Here is a 27,579-nt window from a genome sequence, read left to right as displayed (position 1 = left end):
ATGAATTTAAGATCATATAACATATATATATGGATGATATATATATATATAATATAATTGAAATAGAAATTGTAAAGCTAATGAGAATAGAGACGCAAGACCTATTTGGTCTCAAAAATTTTTGCGAATGCTGCAAAAAGATACGAAATAATAATAGGTAGAAACATTGCAGCGATCTTGCTAAAAAGTTACCAGGATATATATATATATATGGATGGTATTTACATTTGTATAGCTGGTGGATGCTCTTCAGCTACTGCCTTCAGCATTTCTTTCAAACAGTCTTTTTCTTCTGTTGGTTGGATCTTCTGACAGAGAAATTCAGTGACATAAGACAGAAAATGGCATCTTACAGTTCCTCTTTGCTTCTGTTTTCTCCACTGAAAAGAACACCAAAGTCATTCAGTATGTTGTGCATGGACACCAATTCCCGGGTCCACAAAATTATACCTGTGGTTCATTTCCCAGTGTTCACAGTTGGCTTCTTACAGTTCATGATTGCCATACTCCATCCAGATATTAGAAGAGATTGTGATTCTTTCTTTGACATGCTTTCGAATTTTTGCCAGCAATGTGTTTGCTTTTCTATCTGAAGTGGTTGCCAGAAAAACTTCTTTTACTAGGTGGCAAATTTCTTTGAAAATCCATAGCTGGGAGGATGACTCGACCAGCATTATTTTTTACAACTTGATAAACTCTTGTCTACTTCAATGATGCACCCAGTGCTGCCTATTTTTTTACACTCTTCTATTTTCATAAAAGACATGCCAGCTTCTCATTTGTAATAATATCAATTGATAGCTGGTTGGGTGATAATCATAATCTTCACAGAATTTGACTGACGTATATTCTTTTGCTGCAAAGAAAGTGAACAGTGTCACAAAAGAGATATGGCTGTCTTCAAACAGGTTTAACCCTTTCATGGGCGCACCACCCCTCTGAGACATCAAAGTTATGATTTTTTTAAAGTTATGAAAAAGTAAGCATAATGACATGCAATGGTGCTATAGACAACATTAATGAGTTTAAAATTTTTTTTGTCCCCCTTTATAGAAAGGGGACCGGTTTTGCCTTGAAACCAGCGACCCTCTAGAGCATTTAAGACTAAACATTTGCTTATTTATTTTTACTTTGCTGAAAAGTATCTGAACGTAACCCAAATTGCAGATTATACTAGTAAATTACTGAACAACTAATGAAGTAAGTAATATTTGCATAAACACGCATTTTTAATTATAAATAAAAAATTTAAAACAGGAAACAAAAAAGTATGAGACAAAAAGTAACTAATAATGCACTACATTACTTACACAACACTATGAAATATTTTTAAAAATTATGTTAAAAACTAAGAAAATTATATGTAAAAATAAAATAAATTAAGATGCATACAATTATTTTACTATGAACTAGAGGCATGAGAAAAGCGACCACTAAGAGAAGCATAATAAAAACGCAAATGTGAATGTTTTTCAAGTGTGCTCTGTGTCTCTGTAAAAAATAAGAAATGTTTCCCTCTCTCAAAAGCTCCATAAATCCTCATCTTTGAAGCCACTCAAATGACGATATGGTCCAACTGTTTACAGCAGTCATCCAAAAGCAATAAACACAACTGCAAAAAATCTCGCGACTGCGTCATCTGATCTTTTCTTCGATGTCTCAGAGGGGCGGTGGTTTCATACTGAAACCGCGATGAAAACATTCAAAATTAAAAGGGTTCCATTACTTTTTTTTTCTAACTAAAGACATTTCATTACTCATTGATGCCTGCTTACAAAATATATTGTGGAAAAGTTAAAAATTTTTCGTTTTTTGTTTTTAAAATGGGTCAAAAAGAGTAGTGTGGAAAAGAAGCTATTTTTGAATGATTCGTATCAATTAATGGTTGCCCAGAAAGATTTGGTGCTGCCATCTGTTATCAGCTTTAAGTAGTAATTTAATTTTAGCAGCAGTTTTGAGGGAAAAAAACAAATTTTCTAAATTAAAAAAAATGTTGAAAATGCGGTTTCAAGGCGAAACCACCGCCCCTGAAAGGGTTAAAAGCCACATTTTAACACTCTGCTAGTAGTTCCGGATGTTGCATTCCCATAAAATTCTGCAATTAAAGTAGTACATTTTTGCATTCTCTATTATTGAGCAAAATGCCATGTTTCTGAAAAAAATTCAACCCCTTCCTTTTCATTAGTTGGCAATTCCACAGTTCTATTATGATTCATTATGACAAAAAAAAATTACACTTGTGAAAAAAAAGGTTACTCTTGCATTATCTGCCCAACGCTCCCAGAAAGTTGCCATTAATTGGCAACTAAATTTTTGCCAAACTAACAGGTAAACAACAGTAGCCATTCTAAAAAATGGCAGGGCAGTGAAAATTAGGTAAAACAGCATCAAATTGATGAAATTGAAAGTGCAAGAAACATCCACAATGAACCACTAAAAATTACATAAAACAAACATCCACATTGAAACATTAAAATTTCATAAAACAGCAACTAAATTAAAAACACAATAAACATCCATAATAAATACTTTTTTCTCCTTGGTCTTCTGTCCCGCAAAGTGATCTCTTTTAACTTAAAAATATATCAGAGAATTGCACAATTCTTCGTATTACAAACCAAACTGGCACTGCTCTCCATGTACATATCCACCTGTACCCACTTGAAAAAAGTCAGAGTATTGCACAAATTAACTTCATTGAATGGGCATTCCTACACTAGCTACTGCTAAGGAAAACAGCATACTTCTGAAAAAATATACTTTCTTTCTCCTTGGTCTTCTGTCCCGCAATCCACAGTGGCTATATTATAATTTGCTACAAGCCTCCCCATATTCCTCCCCCCAAAAAAAACTCTGCATAAAAATCATAACAAAACGCTCGAATTTCAAAACCACGAGAATTACTACCACCACCAAGATAGATGGTGACATTACATGCTCATTTAAGCATTACTGGGCTGTCAGAAAAATACATTTTCATTAAATTCTGAGTTGCCTACTTTGGTGACAGTAGTTTGCCCAATGATTTTTGTCAAGGTTAGTTGGATAATGTGACAGTACCAGAAAAAATACTGATCAGGGAAATGACAGTTAACTTGAAAAATTTTAAACTCATACTCAAACCTTTGTTTGGTACATGCATTTTCACATGTATGAATGAAAATACAACTAAATACACTAATACTTAATGTTAAAACCAGAGGTTCGTATAATCAGAAAACACAGTAAAAGTACCAAACTATTTAAATTTAATCATAAATAGTTTTCAAGGTTAACAAGTTTTATAATTCATTACCATTTAATTTTTTTTTTTTTTAACAAGAAAAGTGCAGCAAGTATCTGGCATTTAATTAACTGAGCTCAAGTAATCAAAATAATTTAAAATTTTAAAAGCATGTGAAGCCATTAATAAGTGCATTTAGGACTATGACTGCGAATAAACAAAAATTATCACCAAACAGTGTAATTTAGCACCAATAATGGATAAGCAAAATATCATAATACATTGATATGACCTTTGTTTCAGTTTTATGCAAACTTAAAATTTCGATAAACCAATTTAGTTTTTGTGAAGAAAGATATAAGTTAACTGTTGTGTACCTGTTTTTGTTTTGCATCAACAAAATATTAAATGGGACATCCCCTAAATGAAAAAGGCAGAGTATTCATAAAATTATGGGATATAGAAAGGAGTGAATTAATGGGTCTGATAAAGCTGCTTTACCTGGAAAATGGATAAACAATGGCAATGCAATATAAAAAATGACAAGCTATTTAAGATTTATATATGCCACATCCATAAATTGTATCTTTTGATTATCTAATTAAATAAACAGCAATCAGTTCTTTCAGACTTCTGTTGGCACAAGTTTGGCAGGATATCCACAAACTTTTGTGTCAATGGGATTTCATAATTGGATTAGACGTTTTATTTTCATATATTGAAGGTCTAAGAAAATATACGAGCTTTTACTCTGAAATACTATTTTTTCACAACCACTATGTTGAATATAAGCTTTTAATCTTCAAGCAAATGAGACAGCTGATTTTACAGTTTTAGACTAGAAATTTTTTCTGCTATTCCTTTAGCATTTCTACCATGAACTGCTTGTTATATGTTCAACTATCTAGAATTTTCCCTTATCCAACATTTCTGAGCTTTCCAGGTATTCGAGCTTTCACTGTATCTTTATAATGAATTTTTATATAAAATGAATATGCATTATTCTATAAAATGGATTTTTAATTAATAGTAAAATGATATAATAGCAGATTCATTGGATAAGTATTATGCAGATTATTGGATATATGTTTAAGCTATCACTTAGCATCAAAAGTTCTCCTTCACTGAAACCACATTTCCCTCATATCAAGTTCAGTACAGATCTGTTCTGGTCTTATTTTTGAGAAACAGATTCCTACTAGCATACAGAGGAATTAAAAAGAGTTTTCATATGGAAGGCAATCATAGGGAATAACATCAAGGTAGGAAAAAAGAATTAATTTTAAAAATGAAAGAGTAGAATTAATAGATATACTTAATAAGCACTGAGCTAGTGAAAAACTATACATATTATATTTAACCCGTATGGCCGTAAAAAATCGCCAAACTATTGTTGATGCCAATGCTGCCAAAAATAATTGCGGCAACCCTAATAATTGCGGCAAGAAAGAAAGTATACTAGTAAATAACTATTTAAGATTGATGTTTTAATTTAGATGAAAGGTTAATTTCATATAATATTTTTTTATTATTACAGTCAAAAGTCGTTAATTCGGACACCCATAATCCGAAATGATCTATAATCTGGACCTCAAAGCTACAAGCTTTCTGCGCATGTGTCGCGTTGACGCATATGCATTGGCTTTTGCGCATGCGCATAAGACCTTTACGGCTGCAAATATGCATGTGCGCATGCGTGTTTAATGTATAACGGACAGTATAAGCTAAGCTAAAATTATCTAATTCAGTTAACGTTGCAGATTGCATTGTTCCTTAATCTTCGAATTGGATTCGGCTTATTATTTTTTGCAGACTGTTTGAGCAATTTTATAAAAGTAAGCTTGAACTTTCGATTATGTGTGTGTGTGTGATTATGGCAAAGCCTCGAGGGCTATCTGCCTAACAGGAGGGATACCTTCGTGGAGGACTTTCTAAGGGAAACTGGCTCGTATACACATTACACATGGAGAAAACCACGAAAATGCCCATGCAGCCAGCCCGTCCGTGGGATTCGAACCTCGGAGCAAACTACCAGTGTTCAGCGACTTTACCGCTCGGCCGCTGGTGGGCCCTTTCGATTATGTCAAATAGAATTTCCAATATATATTTACTAATATGTAAAGGATCTACAAAGCGAAAGTATGTTTCGAAGTGCATTAAACAGAAAGTGGAATTGCTGCAAAAAATGGATAAAGGCATATCCTTTGATTATCTAATCATTCCGAAATATGTTTATCAATTTCACGCTGCTCTGCGGGGGGGGGGGGAGGGAAATGATGCGGCGCGCAATGAATTGGAAGTTGATCTGTCAGCACTATCCTTATCTTCAGGGCAGGTGTTTTTATTTCATTTGGCTTATAATTCCTTACTAAATGTAGTATTTCATCTCGATGTACTCCGTCTTTGATATGATTTAAATCAAGTTCCTCGTCATTATAATTCGCTTTCGATAGTGAAGAAAGTGACAGAGAGGTTATTGAAAACGAAAAAATTTCAATTGACAAATTAGTCGGTATTCTCGACACAGCAATTATAGGACTTGAACAGCAGAACTTTGTAACTGAACAAGGAATTATGTCTGTTTAATAGAATTAAAGAGAAAGTATTATCACATGAAATGAAGCAACTTAACCAACTTACATTGAAAGAAATGTTTAATAAAGTAAACAAATAAATATTAACCTTTTTCTTTTTGTAAATTTTGATACCCTTTAGATCATAATTGTTCTTTATTTCATAAATTACGGTTTCATACTTTTAATTTTATAATCTCTGCATGCCATCTTACCAGATTTAAACTGATAACCTATAATCCGGAATCGCCGAAGTACCGACGAGTCCGGATTAACGGATTGTATAATTTATATGAAAAAGGCTAAACATGACTGAATGGAAGCATAAAAGTAAATAACTATTTCGGATCATTATTATAATTTATATAAAAATTGCTAAACATAACTGAATGGATGCCTGCATCGCTATTTCGCTATCAACTTATCACTAAAGCATAATTTCATCTCGTTGGTTGTTCAAATGTAATTTTCTATAATAAATGATGCCTTCTCTGAAAATAGGTCGATGTGTACATAGATAAAGTCAAGGGTGTGCGCAGTGTCATTTTTGTGCAATTCTAGGATATTTTTCTAAGTGAAAATAGGTCGATGTGCACATGGATACCGAGTATGTACAATTCTTAAAAATGTGTCAAGCAGTGGGTGATTCTGCACTTTACCCAAAATTCTATTGCCATGTTTTCGTCATGGGCAATTCCCAAATTGTTAAATCTATAGGATATCAAAAAAAGGATTAAAAATCAAAAAAGTATTTAAAAATTAAACTAGTATTTCAATGGCGTCTTAAGAAATATAGAACTATATAAACTTACACAATCGGAAATCAGCGCGTACGCTAGATTTGGCGTGCTGTTAAATGGGCGCGTTTGCGCATACATTTTCGCTGCCATTTTTTTACAGCCCTCGAAACCAAATAGTACCCTTGTGGGTTATCTACTGTGCAGCAACTTTTAAATGGAAGTTAATGCTAAAAATACTAAATATTACTGAATCTTTTGTAATAAACAAATATTATATTTGATAATTATAATCATACACTATATTTTACTAAAGTTATAATAATAATAATTTCCAAGGATATTTTCCAAGCACTTTTTCTCAGAGATATTTTCTTTTTAATATTCTGAGATAATAAGTATATATTGTTTTCTATGCAGAATACTTTTGTGAGAAATTAAAGATTACATATACAAAAACAAGTACTTGAGAATTATGATGAAATATGAAATTAAAACTGAGAGTTAAAGCTTGGTGAACTGTTAATAAGAATTTTACTAAATGAATTCTTAAAAAGAACAGTAAGAGAATTAAAAATCATGCAAGGTACCTCTTTTCAAATTCTTCACATAAGGCTGCTGTTCTTTGATAAAAGTCAGATGCCATTATACTCTTTTGAAATGTATACCTGATTAGAACTGAAAGAGGAAGCATAAAATCATTTTAACTCATAATTAAATTTTAAACAGAAAAACCAGTCTCTATATTCACAAGCAATAAAACTATACAAATCATTATATACTCCAATACAATGTCCAGTAACAGAATGATTTATACAGTGGTTCCCACTGTATAAATCATTCTTAAATAAGTGTTTGTACACTTATTTAAGAGTTTCAATGAAATATTGCTTTATTCATTAATAAAAATTAATATTTCAGAATATGAATTTTTTAATAATACATCTATTTTTAATAATAATTTTTTAATAATATTTATTTTAGCAAAAATATATTTGTTATTTTATGAACATAGTAAAAAATTTTCTGGGAAAAGCAATAACTAAAAAGTAAGAGAAAAATTACCTCTAAAAATTTTTGTACACTTTTAAGAAATCTGCATATATTAGTAAATATTGTAGTAGTATTTTGTAGGATATTTTGCAATATTTCTGACAGTTTCAAACATCTGGGCAGAGTTCACTCTTTTTTTTTTTTTTTTATCTGCATCAATGTTCCTCCATTCTTCCATTCCGTGTGCTTGGGATTCTTATAAAAAAAATTAAGTTGCTTCTGATACCCACATTTTAAACATATAATTTTAAATTATCTTTAAAAATATTTAAATGGTGAGCATGTTTATTTAAATAAAGAGCATGTTTCATTATGCAATCAATAAATACTTAATTACCTAATCCTGATGCTGACATGCACCCCCACACAAGGACACCTCCACTGCCATGCTTTACTGTTCCAACCAAGTTTTTAGAATTAAGTTACTCATTTTTTCTTCTCCATACAATTATATGCTCATCAGAACCATAGATGTTAAATTTGCTTGCATCTGCAAATAATACACAGTTCCAATATGCTTCAGGTGCATCTCATTTCCAGTGGCATTTATATAGGGGAAAATCATTCCCTATATAAATGCACTCTGGAATTTGATTTTAGATTTTTTTCCTATATAAATGCACTCTGGAAATGGGATGCACTGGAAATGAATTCCGTATATAAATGCCACTGGAAATGAAAGCAAGCAATGAATAAATTTGCTTGGATTTATTCTTTGCTTGCTTTCTTTGTTATATTTTATTTAATATTCAAAAATAGGTCGTAATTGTAAGAAAACAACAAATATCATTTGAAAATTGATCATTTTTCATCATAAGGTTGACAAATTTATCTGGAATATTGCTAAATTAGTAAATTTACGCAATTAATTCTATGGTTCAGTACGTGATAAGACATTAAAGAAGAAAATTGGAGCTAATCTTTGAAATATGGTAACAGGTAGTTTGGCGACATTTTGGTAAGGCGATAAAGGTTACTAGCTAGGACTTTAGCTGTGTACATGGATAAAGTTGAGTGTGCGCAATGCCATTTTTGTGCAATTCTGGGATTTTTTTTAAGTGAAAATAGGTCGACATGTGCATGGATGATACCGTGTATGTGCAATTCTTAAAAAACGCGGCAAGCAGTTTGCGATTCTGCACTTTCTCCCAATTTCGCACCTAATCTTCGTCATGATTAAATACTTTTGTTCCATAAAAGTTCTAGCATAAGCGTGATTCGGCTAGCAGATTGTTGAAATAAATGTTAAGTAAAAAAAAAAAAAAAACATGCCTTTACTTCGTGAAAACAAAATGGTGTCCAAACAAAAACGCGCAGGTTGCTGTAGCAGGGTTGGTCACCAAATTTTTGCCAAAAAATCACCAAGTTACCATAATCCAAAGATTAACCTAAATTGGATCGAAAATAAAGTAAGAAGAAATCGTCTGGCAAAGTGAACTTGCCATGATCAGAGATTTATAGTTGGAAAATTTGTGAAAAATCCACATTTGAGAGTTGTAAAGATTTCTGCAGAATTTATTGAAAATTTTTCTACTTCACTTCCACCTGAAAACGTTCGACGATCAGCTGGTTTACATGGGCACTTGGCTTGAACATTTTGTTTACAAGTGCAAAAAATAGAAAACTTATTCTTTACTCCGCAAAATCAGTCGTAAATAAGCCTGAAGCATATTGGAACTGTGTATTATTTGCAGATGCAAACAAATTTAACATCTATGGTTCTGATGAGCATATAATGGGGCCCACCAGCGGCTGAGCGGTAAAGTCGCTGAACACTGGTAGTTCGGTCCGAGGTTCGAATCCCGCGAACGGGGTGGCTGCATGGGCGTTTTCGTGGTTTTCCCCATGTGTAACGTGTATACAAGCCAGTTTCCCTTAGAAAGTCCTCCACGAAGGCATCCCTCCCCTTAGGCAGATAGGCCTCGAGGCTTTGCCATAATCACACACACGATGAGCATATAATTGTATGGAGAACAAAAAATGAGGAACTTAATTCTAAAAACTTGGTTGGAACAGTAACGCATGATGGTGAAGGTATCCTTGCGTGGGAGATACATGTCAGCATCAGGATTAGGTAATTAAGTATTTATTGATGGCATAATGAAACATGCTCTTTTTTTAAATAAACATGCTCACCATTTAAATATTTTTTATTAAAAAATTTAAATTTAAAATTATATGCCAAAAATGTGGGTACTGGAAACAAATTTATTTTTTTATAAGAATAAGCAGATTTTTTTAAATTATTAATTATTTGCAAATTATGCATTTTCCAAATTACCAATTTAAAAAGAAATACTAGTATTGTTAATAAATAAAAAAAATCAGTCATAAAAAAAGCTAGATGTACTTTCTTTTAGTTCATTAGAATTTTAATGTTTGTCACTTTTGAAGGGGGTGAAATTATGAATGATTAACCAACTTAATTTGCTTTCATTTTTTCGGTAATTATAACTGAATTTATCTGAATATTAAATTAATACAAAATTAACATATTAATATTGAAATTAACTTACATAAATTTATATTCTTACGTTTTAAAAATTTAAAAATAAAAATAATGGGCTGTTACAGGTCATCAAAATAACACTGATACTTAAAAAACTTAGAAACACTAACTTTTCAAAAAAGACTTTTATTTGGGGCACGGAGTATACTCCGTGAGTCATCATACTCCGTGATTTTGGGACAAGGCTCGGAGAACAGCCTTAACGCCAAAATAAAAAAGAGAAAATTTAGCGGCTGGGATGCATTGAAGATATCTAAATCGGGCTTGCGGTAAAATTTAGCATGAAAAAAGAGCGTGGAAATTAATGGAATTATATGTGTTAAAGAACTTTGTTATGTAGTTATAAATTTTAACTAAAGAATGCATTAATTATTTAAAATTAATAAACACATTTTTATAATATTTTAAATTTTAATGTTGATATATACTGTAACTTTGTATAGTTGGTGATGCGTGCCGTAGAGGGTGAAGCAATTTAAATCGTAATCATTAATGCTTCTTAAAATTATTTTTTTATGCTTAAAATCCGTGTTGTGTGATAGTTTAGTTTAGGAAATAAAGTAATTTGTGATTTTGAAATCACATGTGAAGCTCTAGAATATTTTTATCTTTTATCGCAATTATCTCCGCTGACGCGACACCGGTAACACAATTATCTTACATGAAATTGTACATTTAGATAAGAACTTTTTTTTAAATATAAATTGAGGATGTAATCAGAATAAAAGTGCTGTAGTTTCAAATTTCATAATTAAAATTATTAAGGGTGTAAGTAGCAAAAAAATATTCTGTATTTTGTGATGCATTTTACTTCAGTATATGTTTCTTTTGAGAAGAAAACTCTTAAATCAAGGAAACATTTTGAAGTGTCCTTCAGACATTCACATTTTTAAGGAAATATCTTTGCACCTTAAGAACTTTCCTGGAGTTATCTTTTATTTTCTCTTTCAGGATTTCCAAATGATGAAGTGGAATTTCTTTGTAGTGCTTTTGGCAGTTTTATTTTACTGTTATAAATCGCCCTTTTTTCATTTAGTGGATCCTGTTAGTTACAGGTAATTATTCATTAAATTTGCCTCTTATTTTAAAATAAAATTATTAGTCTTCGAATATAGAAAAAGATCGCTGTTCGATAAACCAAACAACTGAATACATTATTTAGGGAAAGGAAAAGTTATACAAAAACGTGTGAAGGAATCTTTTATCATTTAAAAAAATTTTTTTTAAAGAAAAGGCCGTAAAAATATGGTTATTTCAGAAACACAGTTTTTAAATTTAGGCCAAACAATAAGTTTCATTTTGAGGTATTAAAAGGAAAACTTAGTCATTTCTTTTGAGTTCTGTTTTTTATGTGACATATATAAAAGATCTTCATGCATCATTCAGTTTATATAATACTTAAACATACTTATGCACAGTTCTGACAATACAAAATTTATGTGGAAAGAAAATGAAATAAGTTAATTTATGTTTATCAATATCATGTGAGATGGTAACAATAGGCAAATATAATATTTAATACATGATATTGGCTAAATCTTAGAACAATCTTTGTTTGAACTCAGGTTAATAAAATATTTTAACTATTGCTGAAATTTCAATTAGAAGACTAGTAATCTTATGAAACTTAGACACGTCAACACGAAGACTTAACTTTATTGAATATGACATTTAATTCAGAAATTTCGTTCGTGCTGCGCGTAAGCTAATAAACCCAGGGCTACGAAATTTGGTATATAGTGCATCTTAACAAGAACCAGTGTACCTCGAAGTTATTTTTTTCAAAATTCGAATCAGATCTTTTGGCTAATCTGTGGAATATGGTAACAGGTAGTTTGGCAACATTTTGGTGAGGCGATAAAGGTTACTAGCTAGGACTATAGCAGTGTACATGGATAAAGTTGAGTGTGCGCAATGCCATTTTTGTGCAATTCTGGAATGTTTTTTTAAGTGAAAATAGGTCGACGTATACATGGATGATACCGTGTATGTGCAATTCTTAAAAACGCGGCAAGCAGTTTGCGATTCTGCACTTTCTCCCAAATTCGCACCTAATGTTCGTCATGATTAAGCATTTTTGTTCCATAAAAGTTCCAGTATAAGCGTAATTCGGCTAGCAGATTGTTGGAAAAAATGTTGAGTTAAAAAAAAAAAAAAAGCCTTTACTTTGTGAAAACAAAATGGCGTCCAAAACAAAACTAGCAGGTTGCTGTAGCAGGGTTGGTCGCCAAAAAATCGCCAGGTTACCATAATCTAAAGATTAACCGATTTTTTTTATTTTATCGCATCATTTTGAATAGTTTTATTAGTTCAGAAATGGAGTTTTGGCAACAGTTTTTCATTCAATTGCATACTGGACTACTGTTGCCACTTGGAAAAATGAGGGCGATAGTTCTGTGCAGTTTTTAAATTTAATGTTTTTTCTTGGGTACTGGGCATTTGTTGAGAGAAGGCAATGGGAAGTTGGTTAATTTATTTATTAGGATAATTAATATTTGTATTAAGGGATATTGCTCATTTCATTGTAATTTTGTTATATATAATAATTTTTTTTTTTTTTGAAAATTGTGGGGTTTTTTTAATGAAGTTGTTCTGCTGTGTAAAATTCTGCCCAGTTTTTAAATTTAACGTTTGGTGTTCCCTTCAGGCATTCTTCCGGTACATTTAAAAGCCAGACGAAGGCTGGCCGCATAGCTGCTAGTATTTAATAAATTAATGAACTTTTTATAACAGTTCATGAATGATAACTCAGGAACTGCTATAAAAGTTCTACTACTGTATCCCTACTACTCATAAACCACAAGTCACATTTGAAATGAACTTTTAGTTATCAGGATTGACTTCACCATTACTTCATCATTATTCATATGAAGAAATAAGCAAGTGTATGATATTTGTAGCATGGGTCAGTTGCAAGGCAATTTTCATTAATTTAGCAGGTGTAATATGAATATGAGATAATTTGCCCTATATAAATTCGTTACAAAGACCTTATCTACCTTAATTTGCTTAAATACAAATAAAGTAATTGTTTTATTGATAATGCTATCATTCTGAAAATAATTTATTGAAGTACTGACCTTCTTCCCCTTCTTTAAAGAAAAAGGAATTTATGTGGTGAATTGATTATGTGATTTGACCACGGTCAAACAATAAACATCTGTGACTAAATTGTTTGTCACAGAATGAAATTGTTTTATACTAATAATATCAAAGCACTAAAATTGTCATTGCAAGTCAGATTTTGTCATGAAAAGAAAGGTTTACAGAGCAGATGCTGGTTCAGAAGCTCATGCATTGTTATTATTATTATTATTATTATTATAACAAACTTGTTGCATGCGTTATAAATCTTTAAATTCAGTTTAAAAAAGTCACCATATTTAATTTGAATGGAAGCATCATTAATTAAAATGTATTAAAGAACCTAAAACTACAACTTCAAAGTTTCCAGTGCTTATGGGAATTACTTTCAAAAGTAGAAACTTTTTGAAAATAATTCACATAAAAGTTAGGGTGTGTACTGTTCTCATAAGTACTTAAGTCCTTAGGTTTTTTTAAACTATTTTCAGTCCTTAAAAGTCCATATATTTTGTTCAAAATCAGGAAAAGGTCCTTATTTTACTCAATTGGATATACTTAACATTTTGGAGGAATATTTTCAGTGATGCATTGACAAATATGTATATGATGGGTTAACATATGAATTATTTCCTACTTTTTAATATAAATGGTGGATACTGGAGTTTCAGGCACGAGGCTCTGCCTCGATTGAAACATAAACATTTTGAAATAATTTCTTTTTTTGCAAATGAACAGTTCATAAAATATTACATCGAACACAGTTTTTCTCTTTTGGGGATATGAGTTCTTTTATTATGTGGCTCAACATTTTTCAACTTAATTAACATATTGGTGATATCAAGATCAGTTTATATACAAAATTCTTTTATTTGGAAATTTAATTTTTTAGAAACATAATAACATTGATAAATATTATTAAAATAATGATAATATACCAAAATTATACTTAAAAATAATATTAAAACATATTTATTTTCTCCTACCTTATTTTAAAGTGACATTACTTTCCATCTTTTTGTCTTAGGAATATTTTGGTTTTGAAAAATAAACAAATATAAGTATAAAGCATTATTTCCAAAACACTCTTTAGAAAGAAAAAAAAAAGCTATTGTAATTATTTTAAAATTAATTTTATTTGTCTTCTTTTATATTTGATCATAAGTTAGGTTTGGTTTATATGATTACGGCAAAGCCTTGAGGGCTATCTGTCTAAGGGAAGGGATGCCTTCATGGATGACTTTCTTAGGAAAACTGGCTCTTGCACATGCATGAAAATGCACATGCAGATGGCCCATTCATGGAATTTGCACCTCGGTTTGAACTACCAGTATTTTTTCAAGAGTTTTTTCCCATGTAATTCTGTCAGAATATTTAAATGTGTATAGGTTTTTCTCTTCAGAATTCACGTTACACTTTTCTTTTCTGAACTTTTTTTTTTTAAAAAGAAGTTCAGAAAAGTTCTCTGGCTTTTTTGTTCTTACAGAGGTGGTAAGAATTTTAGACCTTGCATCTTGGAATGTTTAGATGAATTTAAAGACAAGATTTATAAAACTACAATCCCAGAAAAAATGTGATGAAATGAAAATGTCTTCATGTTATTACAACATAATGGACATGTTTTATAGGAAATTTGTAGTGAATTTCTTAACTTTTGGAAAATCTTTGGAAGAACTGTGAAAACAAAATTACTAGAATTTTTTCCTTTAATTTCAGAAGTCTTTTTCTTAACATGTTTATCTTCCTTTTATTTTTTTATCTTTCCACTACACACAAGCTTTGAAGCAAGCAAAGATATTGAAAATGTGTAGGCACCTCAGTGCCTGCCCAAAATTCTAAAAATTTTGCTAGATCTTGTTATTCAGTGTTTCACAAAATTTTATAAATTCTGCCACACTGTGATTGGCCCTGACATTATATAAATTCATGTTATTAAAGAAATAAAATTGGCAATTTCTTCTATCCACTCTAATTATAAGCAGTTCTTTAGAGTAACAGAAATCTTTAATTAAATCTAAAAATTCTAAAATGAAGAGAAAACTCGTCGAAAAAGAAATTAATTTTATAAAAGAGAAAATTATTCTTCAAAGATACATTGTTGAAACATTGACTAATTAGGAGATAAAGCTGATACTAGTGGAAACATTGATTTGTTTATTGAAATGAATAAATTTAGAAAAGATGCTAAAAATGGAAATTGATATAAATTAGCTAAAATATCTGGAAAATTTTCAAATTGAAAAGATGCATAAATATTTTATTGTGTGGTGTTGCTACAAAATGTAAATGTTTTTTTATAATATATATGTATATTTATACGAATATCATATTAGAATTAATATCATAAATTATAACTACTGTAAAATGTTCTTAGTGCTTTTTTAATGGATATTTTTTTAGAAATAAAAAAATTTGTAATTGTAATAATATAAACATATTTTATCTAACTACAGTCAAAAGTCTTTAATCCGGACGTCCATAATACGGAATGATCTATAATCTGGACCTCAAAGCTACAAACTTTCTGCGCATGCGCTAACGCATAAGCATAATACCTTTACGCATGCGCATAATACGTTTACGCATGTGTGTTTAATGTATAATGGACGGTATAAGCTAAGCTAAAATTATCTAATTATCTGTTTCAGTTAATGTTGCAGATTGTGTTGTTCCTTAATCTTGGATCCGGCTTATTGTTTTTTTTTTTTTTTTTTTTTTTTGCAGACTGTTAGAGCAATTTTATAAAAGTAAGCTTGAACTTTCGATTATGTCAAAAAGAATTTGCGATTCTGGAGCTACCAAACGATCTACAAAGCGAAAGCATGTTACGATGTGTATCAAACAAAAAGTGGAATTGCTGCAAAAAAATGGATATTCAAATCATATCAAAGGCATAACCTTTGATTTCTAATCATTCCGAAATATGTTTATCAATTTCACGCTGCTCTACGGGAGGGGGGGGACGACGTGGCGCGCAATGAACTGGAAGTTGATCTGTCAGCACTATCCTTATCTTCAGGGCAGATGTTTTTATTTTATTCGGCTTATAATTCCTTACTAAATGTAGTATTTCATCTTGATGTACTCCGTCTTTGATATGATTTGAATCAAATTCCTCGTCATTATAAATATCACGAATACACATCAAATAGTTTTCTGATTGCAATTTTCTAATTTCAAGTATGCGTAATGTATGCTTTACGCATGTGCGCATTGAAAGAAATGTTTAATAAAGTAAACAAATAAATGTAAAGCTTTTTTTTTTTTTTTTTTTTTTTTGTAAATTTTGTTACCCTTTAGATCATAATTGCTCTTTATTTCACAAATTACGGTTTCATATTTTTAATTTTATAATTTCTGTATGCCATCTTACCAGATTTAAACTGGTGATCTATAATCCGGAATCGCCGAAGTCCCGACGAGTCCAGATTAAAGACTTTTGACTGTATATAATTTAATTATTTATAACTAGTTGCTCATGTTTAAAAGTTGCCTGCACCTGTTAAGGTCTTCATTAATCCTTATGGTGGATTGAGATAACACAATGTCAAAATCAACATAAATCTTTATTCCTTTCAAGTAATAAGACAGAAAATGCAAAACAACTTATCACATCTGGTACATCAGCAGCTTATTGGAGCTTTATATTAAATACTGTATATTAACTGGGTCACAATTCCTGCAAATCTACACGAAGTTATGACACTAATGGTCAGACAAAATGCAGCTAACTTTCAACATTTACCAACTGTATCAATGTTGGTCATCTACATCTGGTCTGATCAGTGCCTCTCTGTCTCCAAGCAAGCAGCCACAGAGATAACCGCCAAGCTTCTGTTACGAGACATGCTCATTATTATTTAATTTATGTCAGATATACAATCTGCATGAACTTGGACTGGGCGAGTACATACATCAATACATGAGGCATAAAAGAAAGAATCAGTATCAAACTAACCATTAGTAAAATTTAAGTAAAAGTCACAAATCTTCTTTAAAATATAACTGTTAAACGTGTAAAATAAAATTATAATATGATGCTAATTATTTGAAAAAATAATTAGCATCATATTATAATTAGAATCATATTAGAATATTTTTTCAAATAATTAGCATTATGAAGTTGATTTTATTCTTGAATTTGTTTTATAATTAGGTTAAATATTAGATTATGTGGTACTTTTCTGTTTTGCCGGCGCAAGCGATAAAATCGCCAATAATGGTACAACTGATGTCAAACTGAATATCTTAGCTAGTAACCTTTTACGCTTCATTTTCAAAACAAGTCGCAGCCATTTCTTATCATATTGATCGTTTCTTTCAATACTGGCATGCAATTACATAGAATTTTTACAAAATATAGTTAAATTTTATACCCTAAGACCATTCGCGGTAATTAAGTCAATTAGGATGCAATCACACCGCTCACCCGAAGGCGAAAATATAAGAAAGGCAAAATTAAGGGTTAAATACATCAATTCTAATGAGAATGCACTAGCGAAGTAAAGCACTACAGTTTTACATAATTTCTGAGTAAGCTATTCGTACAAATTGAAATAATTCTTGCATTTAAACTTTTATTTCAAATTAAGATTAAAGTTGAAATTAATGTAGATAATTACTGAGAGAGTTATATTTCTGTAGCGTAGTTTACGTGAGATGAGATCACTTTGGGTCACGTGGTACAATCCGACGAATCAAGATTTTGAACCATGAAAGCATAGTAAATTCTTAATATCTTTTTACAAAATTTTAAATCATATCAATATGTTTATGCCTTCAAAATAAAAAATTCTTAGAATTAAAATTTTTTATGTGTATACTGCATGCTGTCGCCAACAAAGTCTGCTTGGCAAGATTTGTGCCGGCGAAACGGAAAAGTACCGAAATTTAATAATAATGCATCCTACTTGCAGATTTATTTTATTATTACAAAAGTAAAGTTCGGGTGTAAATAATTACTTTAACTTATTCAGTTCCTGTTTGCTGATAAATCCTTAATTTTTTTCAACAAAAGTCATTAAAAGTACTTAACTTCCATGTGCAGAAATGCGTCAATCAGCAACTATTTTTTAAAAAATAATGTTTAATTGTATAAAATATGCTTTCTACAAATCTAATTTAGAATTTTATGTACAAATCTTTTCAAAAATAATTTTAAATCTTTTTTAATAAGTTTTTAAAATTAATGTGTTCCTTTTTTAAAATATTTTCTCTTTTTTTTTCTATGAGTTCCTTTTTTTTAAATATTTTTAAAATTTTAATATAATGTATTACATTTTTATATGTTCTGGCAGGAAAAATTAAAATAACTATAGAAACCCAGGTAACTTGAATAATTTTGTAACTAAGAACATGGAACTTGTGCAAAATCTTTATTTTTTAATGTCTGACATAATTTTGAAAGGCAGAATTGGCTATTTTTGCAGAAACAAATTTAAATAAGAATGTAGGAAATATGATATAAAACGGTTTAGGGAAAAGTTAACATTACAATTTTTGAAATACATCAAAAAAGTTAATAAGGTGTGTGGCCACTCCTGACCAAAATGCATGCATTTCAGCAATATGTATTAGATTGTCCAGTTAACTGGAGTTAAAAAAGTGTATTCATGATCAATATTGTCTTGAAGCTGTTGCTAGGTGGGGGTTTCAGTGATAGAAGTTGGCTTCCTAGTGTATCTTGCATATGTTCTGTCAGATTTAAATCTAAAAAATATGTGGGCCACTCCATCTGCTGGTTTGATTTGCAGTTCTCAAGATAATTAGTCACCGATGCAGTTCATTTAAGATGGCCATTATTAAGAGGACGTTATTACAAATTGAGACCCTAAACAACTTGATGAAAATATATTACAAATAATACTGTAATTACTTTTCAAGAACCTCATCTCTGTATAGTTTCACATTTATAGTTACACCGATAAAAATGCATGTGTTAGTATGGCCTTTGAAAATGATGCCATTCATACTGAGATTCCACAACCTTTGTACTGATGCCTTTCATGGATGTTTTCATACTCATTATATGTGTTTTTCTCCACCCTCCAGATTGTAATACATATGGAATCACTCTTCAAACAAAGCAGTTTGGATGATTTCTGTACCACTGCAACCAGGCATTTTTTGCAGTCCAATTTATAGGGTCACAAATCATAGGTTTTCTTGCATAGAGCCCTCTTTTATGCTACTTGTCACCCATAGTATATCTGGGTAGATGAGTTCCTTTGCATTCTGAGCAGTTTGAAAAAGGAACCAAATTTTGGCTCATTGTACCCAATCGGATAAGAAAAAAATGGATTAAATATACAGGATGTATAACATTCTTATGTTAGTCTAAATGCGTGTTCATCTAATATGGTATAAAATGCTTCATTATTCCACCTGGGCTATTTCTATTGAGAATCCCTGCTGATAAACCATATTAAACTTTAAAAGTACACTTTCAAATCTGATTCCTTCAGAAAAATCTGAACCCTTTCAGACTTTTTTTTAAAGGAGCCTTAAGTAAAGGTTTATTAAAATGATAAATTTTTAAAAAAAATGGAGAAGACTGTTTGCTGAAGCAAGGCTTGGATGGTTGCAAATTTGTTTGTTACATTTGTAACAGATTGTGTATGCTGCAAATAATCATCTATTTATTGATGGTATTTGCATTAGCTTGAATTTGAAGAGTAAATCATTCAGTGTAAGATATACTGATTTTACCATTCATTAATTTTAATTATATATTTTACATTAATGTCAAATTTGTCATGTCATGCCAAGTTTGATACATCATGTATCACAACATATTAATGTTTTCATCAAATTTATATACAATTACTAGAAGGGATCTTAATTTTTGTTGTTTTCTCGAGCTTTAATATAAAAATTTTTGAAATGATTCTTGTTTCAGTGTTTCTCTCCCTGAAAAATTTGAAGGTGCTCTAAAGCCAAATGAAAAACTTGACAAAACTGAGCGAATGCATGAAAATGAAATTCATTGGCCTGAATCTTTAGCTGTTCACCAAGGTAAGATAGATTTATTCCTTGTTACTTCATACTTTCAATATTATTATTATTTTTTTTTTTTTTCAAAAAATAATCATTTACTAGAATTGTAATTTCATGTGAAGTCATTATATTTATTACTACTGCTTGTCCATGTTATTCATTAACTCATTTATATATTATGAAAGAATCACCTACTATTTGGTTGCAAGGTTTAAAAATTACTATTTAAGTTTAAAAAAAGCTAAGATGGATTCATAATATTTTTGGCATGAATTACAAAACAATATAATTGAGAGGGAGCAAATGGTAAAGTAGAATGCATATGTCTTCATGATTAATTTTTTGTGTATTGAATAAAAATATATTAACGAACTTTAGCACTAGAACCACGAGACTTTCGATATACCTTGAACCACGGTGCAAGTCAATTTGACCCTAGATAGAAAATACCTAAAAATATGCACAAATGATTACTTTAATTAATTAAAACATTTTGTTTTTATGTAACAACCAGTATTTCTCAAAATTTACTTTAAATATTTTATATAAATCAATGGAAATTACCTAAAATTTTAGAAACGCATATTATTTAACATTTTATTTCACTAAATATAATAATGTGTCCCTTTAAACAAAATAAAGCATATTTTTTTTTCAAATTTTAATGAGAAAACTGAGTATATCATTTAAATAATTTTAGAGAAAAAATAAAAATTTTACCAATTAACTTGCAAGTTTTACAGATTTTTAAAAATCCAATTTTTTGTATGCATTGTTCACGAAATTTAGCAATAAATTTTGTACATTTACCACAAATGCGTGCTTTGCATTTTGAACAAATATCTTAGATTTTAATTTCACATTTTGAGCTGTAGCATTGGACTCATTAAGTAGTAGTTTATCCAGTAGAGAATGAATTGCCATCTACTAATAGATTTTCCAGATACTTTGTATAAAACCCAGGCATTGATAGCAGAAAGGTCGAAAATATAATAGAAAACATGCACCGACCACCTATGTGAAGCAGACTTGACAGTATACTTCCTTGTCATTTGGTCAATCACCTCCACACTGAATTTAGTTGCGTTGTAATAAGCAATTGAATCAGGTAATTTTTTGGAACTATCTATAATTTCTACAATTGAATAAGGACTACTTAGCAGCAAAATGTTTTTATATTTTTTCCCCTGATAAAAGTTAGACTGATGTCTTAATGTGTTAGTACCGTAGTCGCATGCAATGCTGACTTTTTTACAAAGACTAGTATTTCCTTTCTTGAGCGTTTTTCAATTCCTACAAGGCTGTTGTTTTGTAATTTCAGTGCTTCTGCAAGCTTCAGTGTTGTGAAGCTTCAGTGACATTTCTATTTTTATTGTCATATGGACTTAATAGTCGCAGTACTACATGTTCAGAAAGATAAATGTTGGATGGACTTTGGTTATCTTTCTAAAGGTACGAGAATCTATTTATTAGATATTTTGCATCAACATCTGCAGCTAACCAGAACTTGATTCCAAATTTTTCTGACTGTTTGGCATGTATTGAGTAAACCTACTCCTAGCTTTTGTAGGAAATAACTGTTCATCTACAGTTATATTAGGACCTGATGTATAGTTAGTCTGGCAATTTTCAGTGAAATGATTCCAAATATCAGAGATAATCGCAAATTTGTCTGTCTCTAGACAGTTTGATCTCGATGATTTTATATCGAAGCCTAAGAATCTCATTATTTCACAAAATTTGTTTCTTGACATTGTATTTCAGAAAAACGGTGGTCTCCAGTTCATTGACCACAAGCTATCCAGTTTAAGTGCTTTTTGCACAATATACACCATTGCTTTAAAAGATTACATTCCAAAGTGTCCAATCTTTGCCAATTTCATTATTTCCAACTTCAAATGTTACTACTGATTTAGTTTTCAGATTTCCTTGAGTGCATGCATCTTTTCTTAGAAATTTTGATTTTTCTTTTTTATCTGATAAATTATCATCATTAGTGCAGTGAGAAGGTCCAGAAATTGTTGGGCCACTGCCAGAGTCACCATCACTTTCTTTTCTTAACCTGAATTCAAATTTTCTTCATTAGCAGGAATGTATTCAACCTCACTGCTCAAAATCGAAACACTATCATCATCTTCTGAATCATTTTCAGATAATTGTTGTATAAATATTATTACTGCTGCATTCAACCACTTTCTGAACAGTCGGGAACGACGTCGTGACATCTTATCAATCCTTATACTAAATATAGAACAAAAGCAACTTCAAAAGGTCTTTTGAAATATTCATTATAATTTCCCACTGCATTCCAATGCGGTTCGCGTTTTGAACCAATCATTATGACCTTGACTGAAAACCTACACTATTCCCCTTCCTGTGCAGTCCATTTGAGGAATTCAAGAGTGAGGCAGATATACTTTATGGTTACTTCTGAGAAAAAGCATCGGTTTTTCGTCATTTTGGCATAAACATTTCTTACGGATCAAATTGGCCCACTTTGCAGTTCTAGGTATAAGTGTTAGTAATCAGAAATATATTTATGTTACACATTCTTAAATTTGGTAAGTTGTTGTTTACCTTAAAATATTAAAAACCATTAAAGAATTTTTTTTTTTTTTCAATTAATACTTTTCGCGTGGGGACAAATTAAACATTGGATTGGATCAAATTGACCAGATACATGGTTCTAGTGTTAATTATGCGGCAGAGGAAAACCTCTTTCCCCCCACACACACATTTTAGCTGTTTCTAATGAGTCTTTTGATGTTTAAATTTGGAAAATCTGTTAAATAATCACATCATAAATAGTTATTACTATAATCAATTTTTAAAAAGTTTTTTTAATGTGTCAGCAATACAAATAACATTGCTGCATTTTTGGAGAATCATGATTAAAAAATATCACAGATGAAGAACGGGGGAATTCTAGAGAATGAGTAGAAGTGTTAGATGGTAAATGTATACTGAAAGATGTTTCGGACTTAAACTGACAAAGAAAAGCATATAAGATGCCAGATGGGATAATGACAGATATTGAACATCTAAAAACAGAGACAACACCTTTTATAGAAATGCATGCTAAGAAGAAATGCATTTATTGAAATACATGTTTAGAGTAAAACAAACACACGAAAATAAGCTTTCGCTCGAAAGTTTTATTTCCATTTAGGTTCTTGGATAATGTAAATGACCCAAGTTTTTTTTTTTTTTTTTTTTTTTTTAAAGGCATATTTTGTGATATTTTGTAAGCAATTTTTGAGGCTACTCATGAAGAATTTTAGGTTGATTTAGAAGTCAAGATCTTCTGTTGTTTGCTTGCTAAATTCAGCAAGAGATTTGGATTTTTAAAGGTTTCTGGTGTTGTTTAGTCAGAATCAGAGGAGTAAAAACTTATGACCTTTTAAAAACTTTGGAATAATTAGATTGGAATTAAAACTATTATAGTTCAACCGTCTAAAGTGCAACCATTGTTGGCATTCTGCCAAAACACATAGACTCCTCCAAAAGGGGTGGTATTACTTGTTGCGACGTGAAAGGTCTTCTCTTCTCCGCAAAGAACTATGCTGGAGAGAAAGAAAATCCCCATCCTTCCACGCTATTTTGAGAATAATTCAGTCCGAATGGCGCATGCATGTTTGCACTCATAGTCGTGGATGAGGCGGTTGAACTATAACTAGAGTTTATTTTGGTTAATAGTTTTAGCTATTAGCGAGAGAGTTTGGTAAATATTAAAGGCTTTAAAAAAATTTATTTCCTTAACTGAAGAAATATAATTTTAAGAGAAGTTTAAATATAATATTAATTATAGAAGATATATTTATTTCTTCATTTTTTTAAATAATCGTCATATTTTTAATGTGAGATTTTAATGCTGTCTTAATTTCAGTAATGTATATTAAACCATAAAACCATATAGAAAAGGAGGTTCTTTCTGTTAGGTTTCTCCCATGCTTCTGGTACCTCTAAAAAAGAAGCCAAATACACACTGAGGCCCAATAACAGCACCATCTGTGCTATTATTGCGTGTGTGTATATATAAACACTTAAAAAGTTTTTATATATACACACATGCAACAATAGCACAGATATCTATGTAAACACTTAATAAGTGTTTATACTTTTATACTTTGTTTATATTAGAAGTGTTTATATATATATATATATATATATATAAGCACTTCTCATAACTAAAAGCTGTTTACAACTAAAAAAAAAAAAAAACCACCAAAATTCGTGGCAGGTGCATAAGGGAAAAGTACAGGCAAGGAGTATTATAAATTCCACAGGCATTAAAATCAGAGACAAGTCTTTAAGAACTAAAAAGTGAGTTTATTAGTAGCAGAGAAAATAAGTTGAACGTTAAGGTTATGGAGAATCTGGGCAGTTTTAAAAAAAAGTAAAGGAACAAAATGGGATAATTATAATGATGGATTATTGTTGCTGTTGTTTGTAACTGAAGAATTTTCTTTATGATAGCAAGAAAATAATCATTTTTAAAAGTTTTATCAGTAATAAAAAGAGAAAATTCTTTGGCAATGGGAACAATTTTTAAATGGTTGAGTTCATAAGCCAAAAAGTTGTAAAAAAAAAAAAAAAGTGTAGGGCACAATAGAGAATAGAGAGAAACCATATTTTGTTTCTTAAAATAATTAAAGATTTGCCACTGGCAGAAGGCCAAATAGAAAAAGGCTTCTAATAAACTGTCCTGCTGAAATTAAACTCATTGTTATTAAAATATCATAAAGAGAAAGTAAATTGCAGGATTCAATTTCAAGTGTAAACTGAATGACAGAATCAGTTGACTTTATTATGTATGTTTCTGAATATGAAAGTATGGAAATGGTTCTTCCTAAGAAAAAATGTATTGATCATAGTTGCATGATCCAAGAACATATCCAAAAGTTACATATGCTTGGAACCATTAGGAGAAAATACAAAGCTATCACATTTCCTGTGTGAAAGAGCTACGGAACAAATTTGTCAACATGGAAGCAAAAACTTCAATTGAAGTGCTGACTTCTAAATTCTAGAGGAAATAATATTTTTTGTAAAATTCTTGTTAACCTGGAGATTAAAGGAAATAATATTTTATATAAACTTCTTGTTAACCTGAAGAAATAACTTTAAATTCTTCTTAACTCTTCATTTATGATTGCATCTGAAGAAAAGATGGTACTTTTCTGTTACTGGGACCAGATTCAGAAATGCACGTGCATATGTATGTATGTATACACACATACATATGTGCGTAGGTACATACATGCATGCACACATACATTTTTTAATCTGACTCCAAGAATAGAAAAGTATCAGAAAGTTTAGCAAAGTAGTTTGAAATGTGAAAAAGGCTTTTAGATATCCCTTCAAAGAGTACCTTTCTTTTTACTAGCAAAACTAAGGGAGAGTACTTTGTCATTTAAAACTTAAGAGCCAGATGAAAGCTTATCATCTTGCAGTAGGGCAAGTAGAAAGAAGAATGAGTAGAGTAAAATAAGAAACTTTGGAAATGTTGTTACAGAAATATGTAACTAAGTTATTTAAGAATAACGAGAACCTTGAATGAGTACTAATCAATGAAAATATGTGAGAAAATTCAAAATTCTTTGCAACTCAGAGTAATTGCTCTCTAGAAAACAATCGTACGTTTTTTTCTAACAAAGTGAAGGAGTAGGAAAATGTTTCAACCAACACTTTGAGAGGGAAAAAAAGTGATACAAAGGGCCTATAAATGTTAATATATTGGGGAAAAAATTGTTGTAGTGTGTTGGCAATGTGCAAATAAAGCAGTGGGTTTTTTTTTTTTTTTTTTTTTTTTTTTTTTTTTTTTTTTTTTTTGCAAAGGGGAAAGCATCACTAAATCTCATAACTAAAAATAATGTGTAAATTAATAAAACTTAAATTCTTTTAGAATAATTTTAAAAAAATTAACTGAATTTTAATTTCATATAATACTATTAGTTTTAAGTATTTTTAATTAGTTTTTTTTTTTTTTTTTTTTTTTTTTTTTTTTTTTTTAAGTTATTAGCAAGGGGACAGATATAAATGAAAAAATAAATATATCAAAATGCATAACAGAAAAAAACTGCACTTCAAAAATGTCATGTAAGAAAACAAAGGAGTGTTAAAATATTTATATTATATGGATATCTATAAAATGTATGGATTAAAATAATCAAGAAGTCCAACTAAGAAAAAGAGCAGTTGTTAAAGAGAAAATGAAACTGCAGCATAACTGATCTGTGACTCCGAAATTTAAAAACTGATGTTTTGATCATCTGGTAGTTCTGGTTATTTGATAATTAAAAAAAAAGGGGAAAACTATTGAAGCATGTTCTTTATTATATCAAAATTAGCTAATATACCTAGTGACCCTAGTGAGTGCCAGTTTTTCATTAATTTTATGGATTTGTCTTTGTATATTTGCTGATTTATTTTTGTATTTAAAATATAATAATTAGTCAAAATTCACCATATATTTGCTATATGTTAGTATTTGTTATATTCATTATATGTTAGTATTTTTAGAGCTTTATACTGTTAGAAGTTCATCCTTATTTTACAATTATTAGAGCTGTTTTTCAATATACCGTGCACTTAATTCTTAAAATTGCTGTAGAATTTTTGGATACTATTCCGTTTTAAGGACCGTAAAAAAATTGCAATGAAAATGTATGCGCAAAAGCGCCAAATCTAGCAAACGCGCCCATTTAAACAGCGTGCCAAATCTAGTGTACGCGCTGGTTTCAAATTGCGTAAGTTTATATAGTTCTATATGACGCCATTGAAATACTAGTTTAATTTTTAAATCCTTTTATATATATATATATATATATATATATATATATATCCTATGGATTTAACAATTTGGGAATTGCCCATGACGAAAAGTCTGCAATAGAATTTTGGGTAAAATGCAGAATCACCCACTGCTTGACGCGTTTTTAAAAATTGCACATACTCGGTATCCATGTACACATCGACCTATTTTCACTTTTAAAAAAATTCCCAGAATTGCACAAAAATGGCACTGTGCACATCCTTGACTTTATCTATGTACACATCAACCTATTTTCATTTAAAAAGTAAAAGAAAGTTGACAAAAATCCAATTGTTTTGACCCTTGTAAAAAGCGGCAAACAAATAAGTGGGCGATTCTGCACTTTACCAAGAATTTTTTCAAAGAAAAAGCATCATTCGTTATAGAAAATTATGTTTGAACAACCAATGGATGAAATTATGCTTTAGCGATAACTCAGTAGTGAAATAGTGATGCAGGCATCCATTCAGTTATGTTTAGAAATTTTTATATAAATTATAATAACCGAAATATATAACTGAAATAGTTATTTACTCTTATGCTTCCATTCAGTCATGTTTAGCCTTTTTTATATAAATTATAATAATAAA

At 30.3% G+C, this 27,579-nt stretch overlaps 2 protein-coding genes across 8 annotated transcripts in view; one reads left to right on the top strand and one right to left on the bottom strand.

Moving 5' to 3' along the window:
- The window catches only part of LOC118192650 (uncharacterized), a 42,869-nt gene extending 32,511 nt beyond the window's left edge, over positions 1-10,358 (bottom strand). For 2 of the 4 annotated variants that reach the window (XM_035363641.2, XM_035363643.2), the window contains exons 1-2: positions 10,206-10,358; positions 7,124-7,211 (exon numbers count right to left, since the gene is read on the bottom strand). In XM_035363641.2, coding sequence (XP_035219532.1) covers positions 7,124-7,179 — 56 coding nt within the window. In that variant the 5' untranslated portion in view covers positions 7,180-7,211; positions 10,206-10,358. Of the gene's footprint in view, positions 1-7,123; positions 7,212-10,102 lie in introns of all 4 variants that reach the window. The other 2 variants (XM_035363644.2, XM_035363642.2) reach the window with 2 other exon arrangements.
- A 54-nt stretch (positions 10,359-10,412) lies between these two features.
- LOC118192652 (adipocyte plasma membrane-associated protein-like) overlaps positions 10,413-27,579 on the top strand; it is a 30,138-nt gene continuing 12,971 nt past the window's right edge. The window contains exons 1-3 of one of the 4 annotated variants that reach the window (XM_035363649.2): positions 10,413-10,431; positions 11,047-11,150; positions 20,075-20,190. In XM_035363649.2, coding sequence (XP_035219540.1) covers positions 11,056-11,150; positions 20,075-20,190 — 211 coding nt within the window. In that variant the 5' untranslated portion in view covers positions 10,413-10,431; positions 11,047-11,055. Of the gene's footprint in view, positions 10,432-10,546; positions 10,864-11,046; positions 11,151-20,074; positions 20,191-27,579 lie in introns of those variants that run through there. The other 3 variants (XM_035363646.2, XM_035363647.2, XM_035363645.2) reach the window with 3 other exon arrangements.

This window comes from Stegodyphus dumicola, chromosome 9 (genome assembly GCF_044657685.1).
Source record: "Stegodyphus dumicola isolate Sdum_Otavi_A_Nest chromosome 9, ASM4465768v1".
Classification (NCBI taxonomy): Eukaryota; Metazoa; Arthropoda; class Arachnida; order Araneae; family Eresidae; genus Stegodyphus; species Stegodyphus dumicola.
Note: the sequence above shows the minus strand (reverse complement) of the source record. Positions and strands in the feature narration are given on the sequence as shown.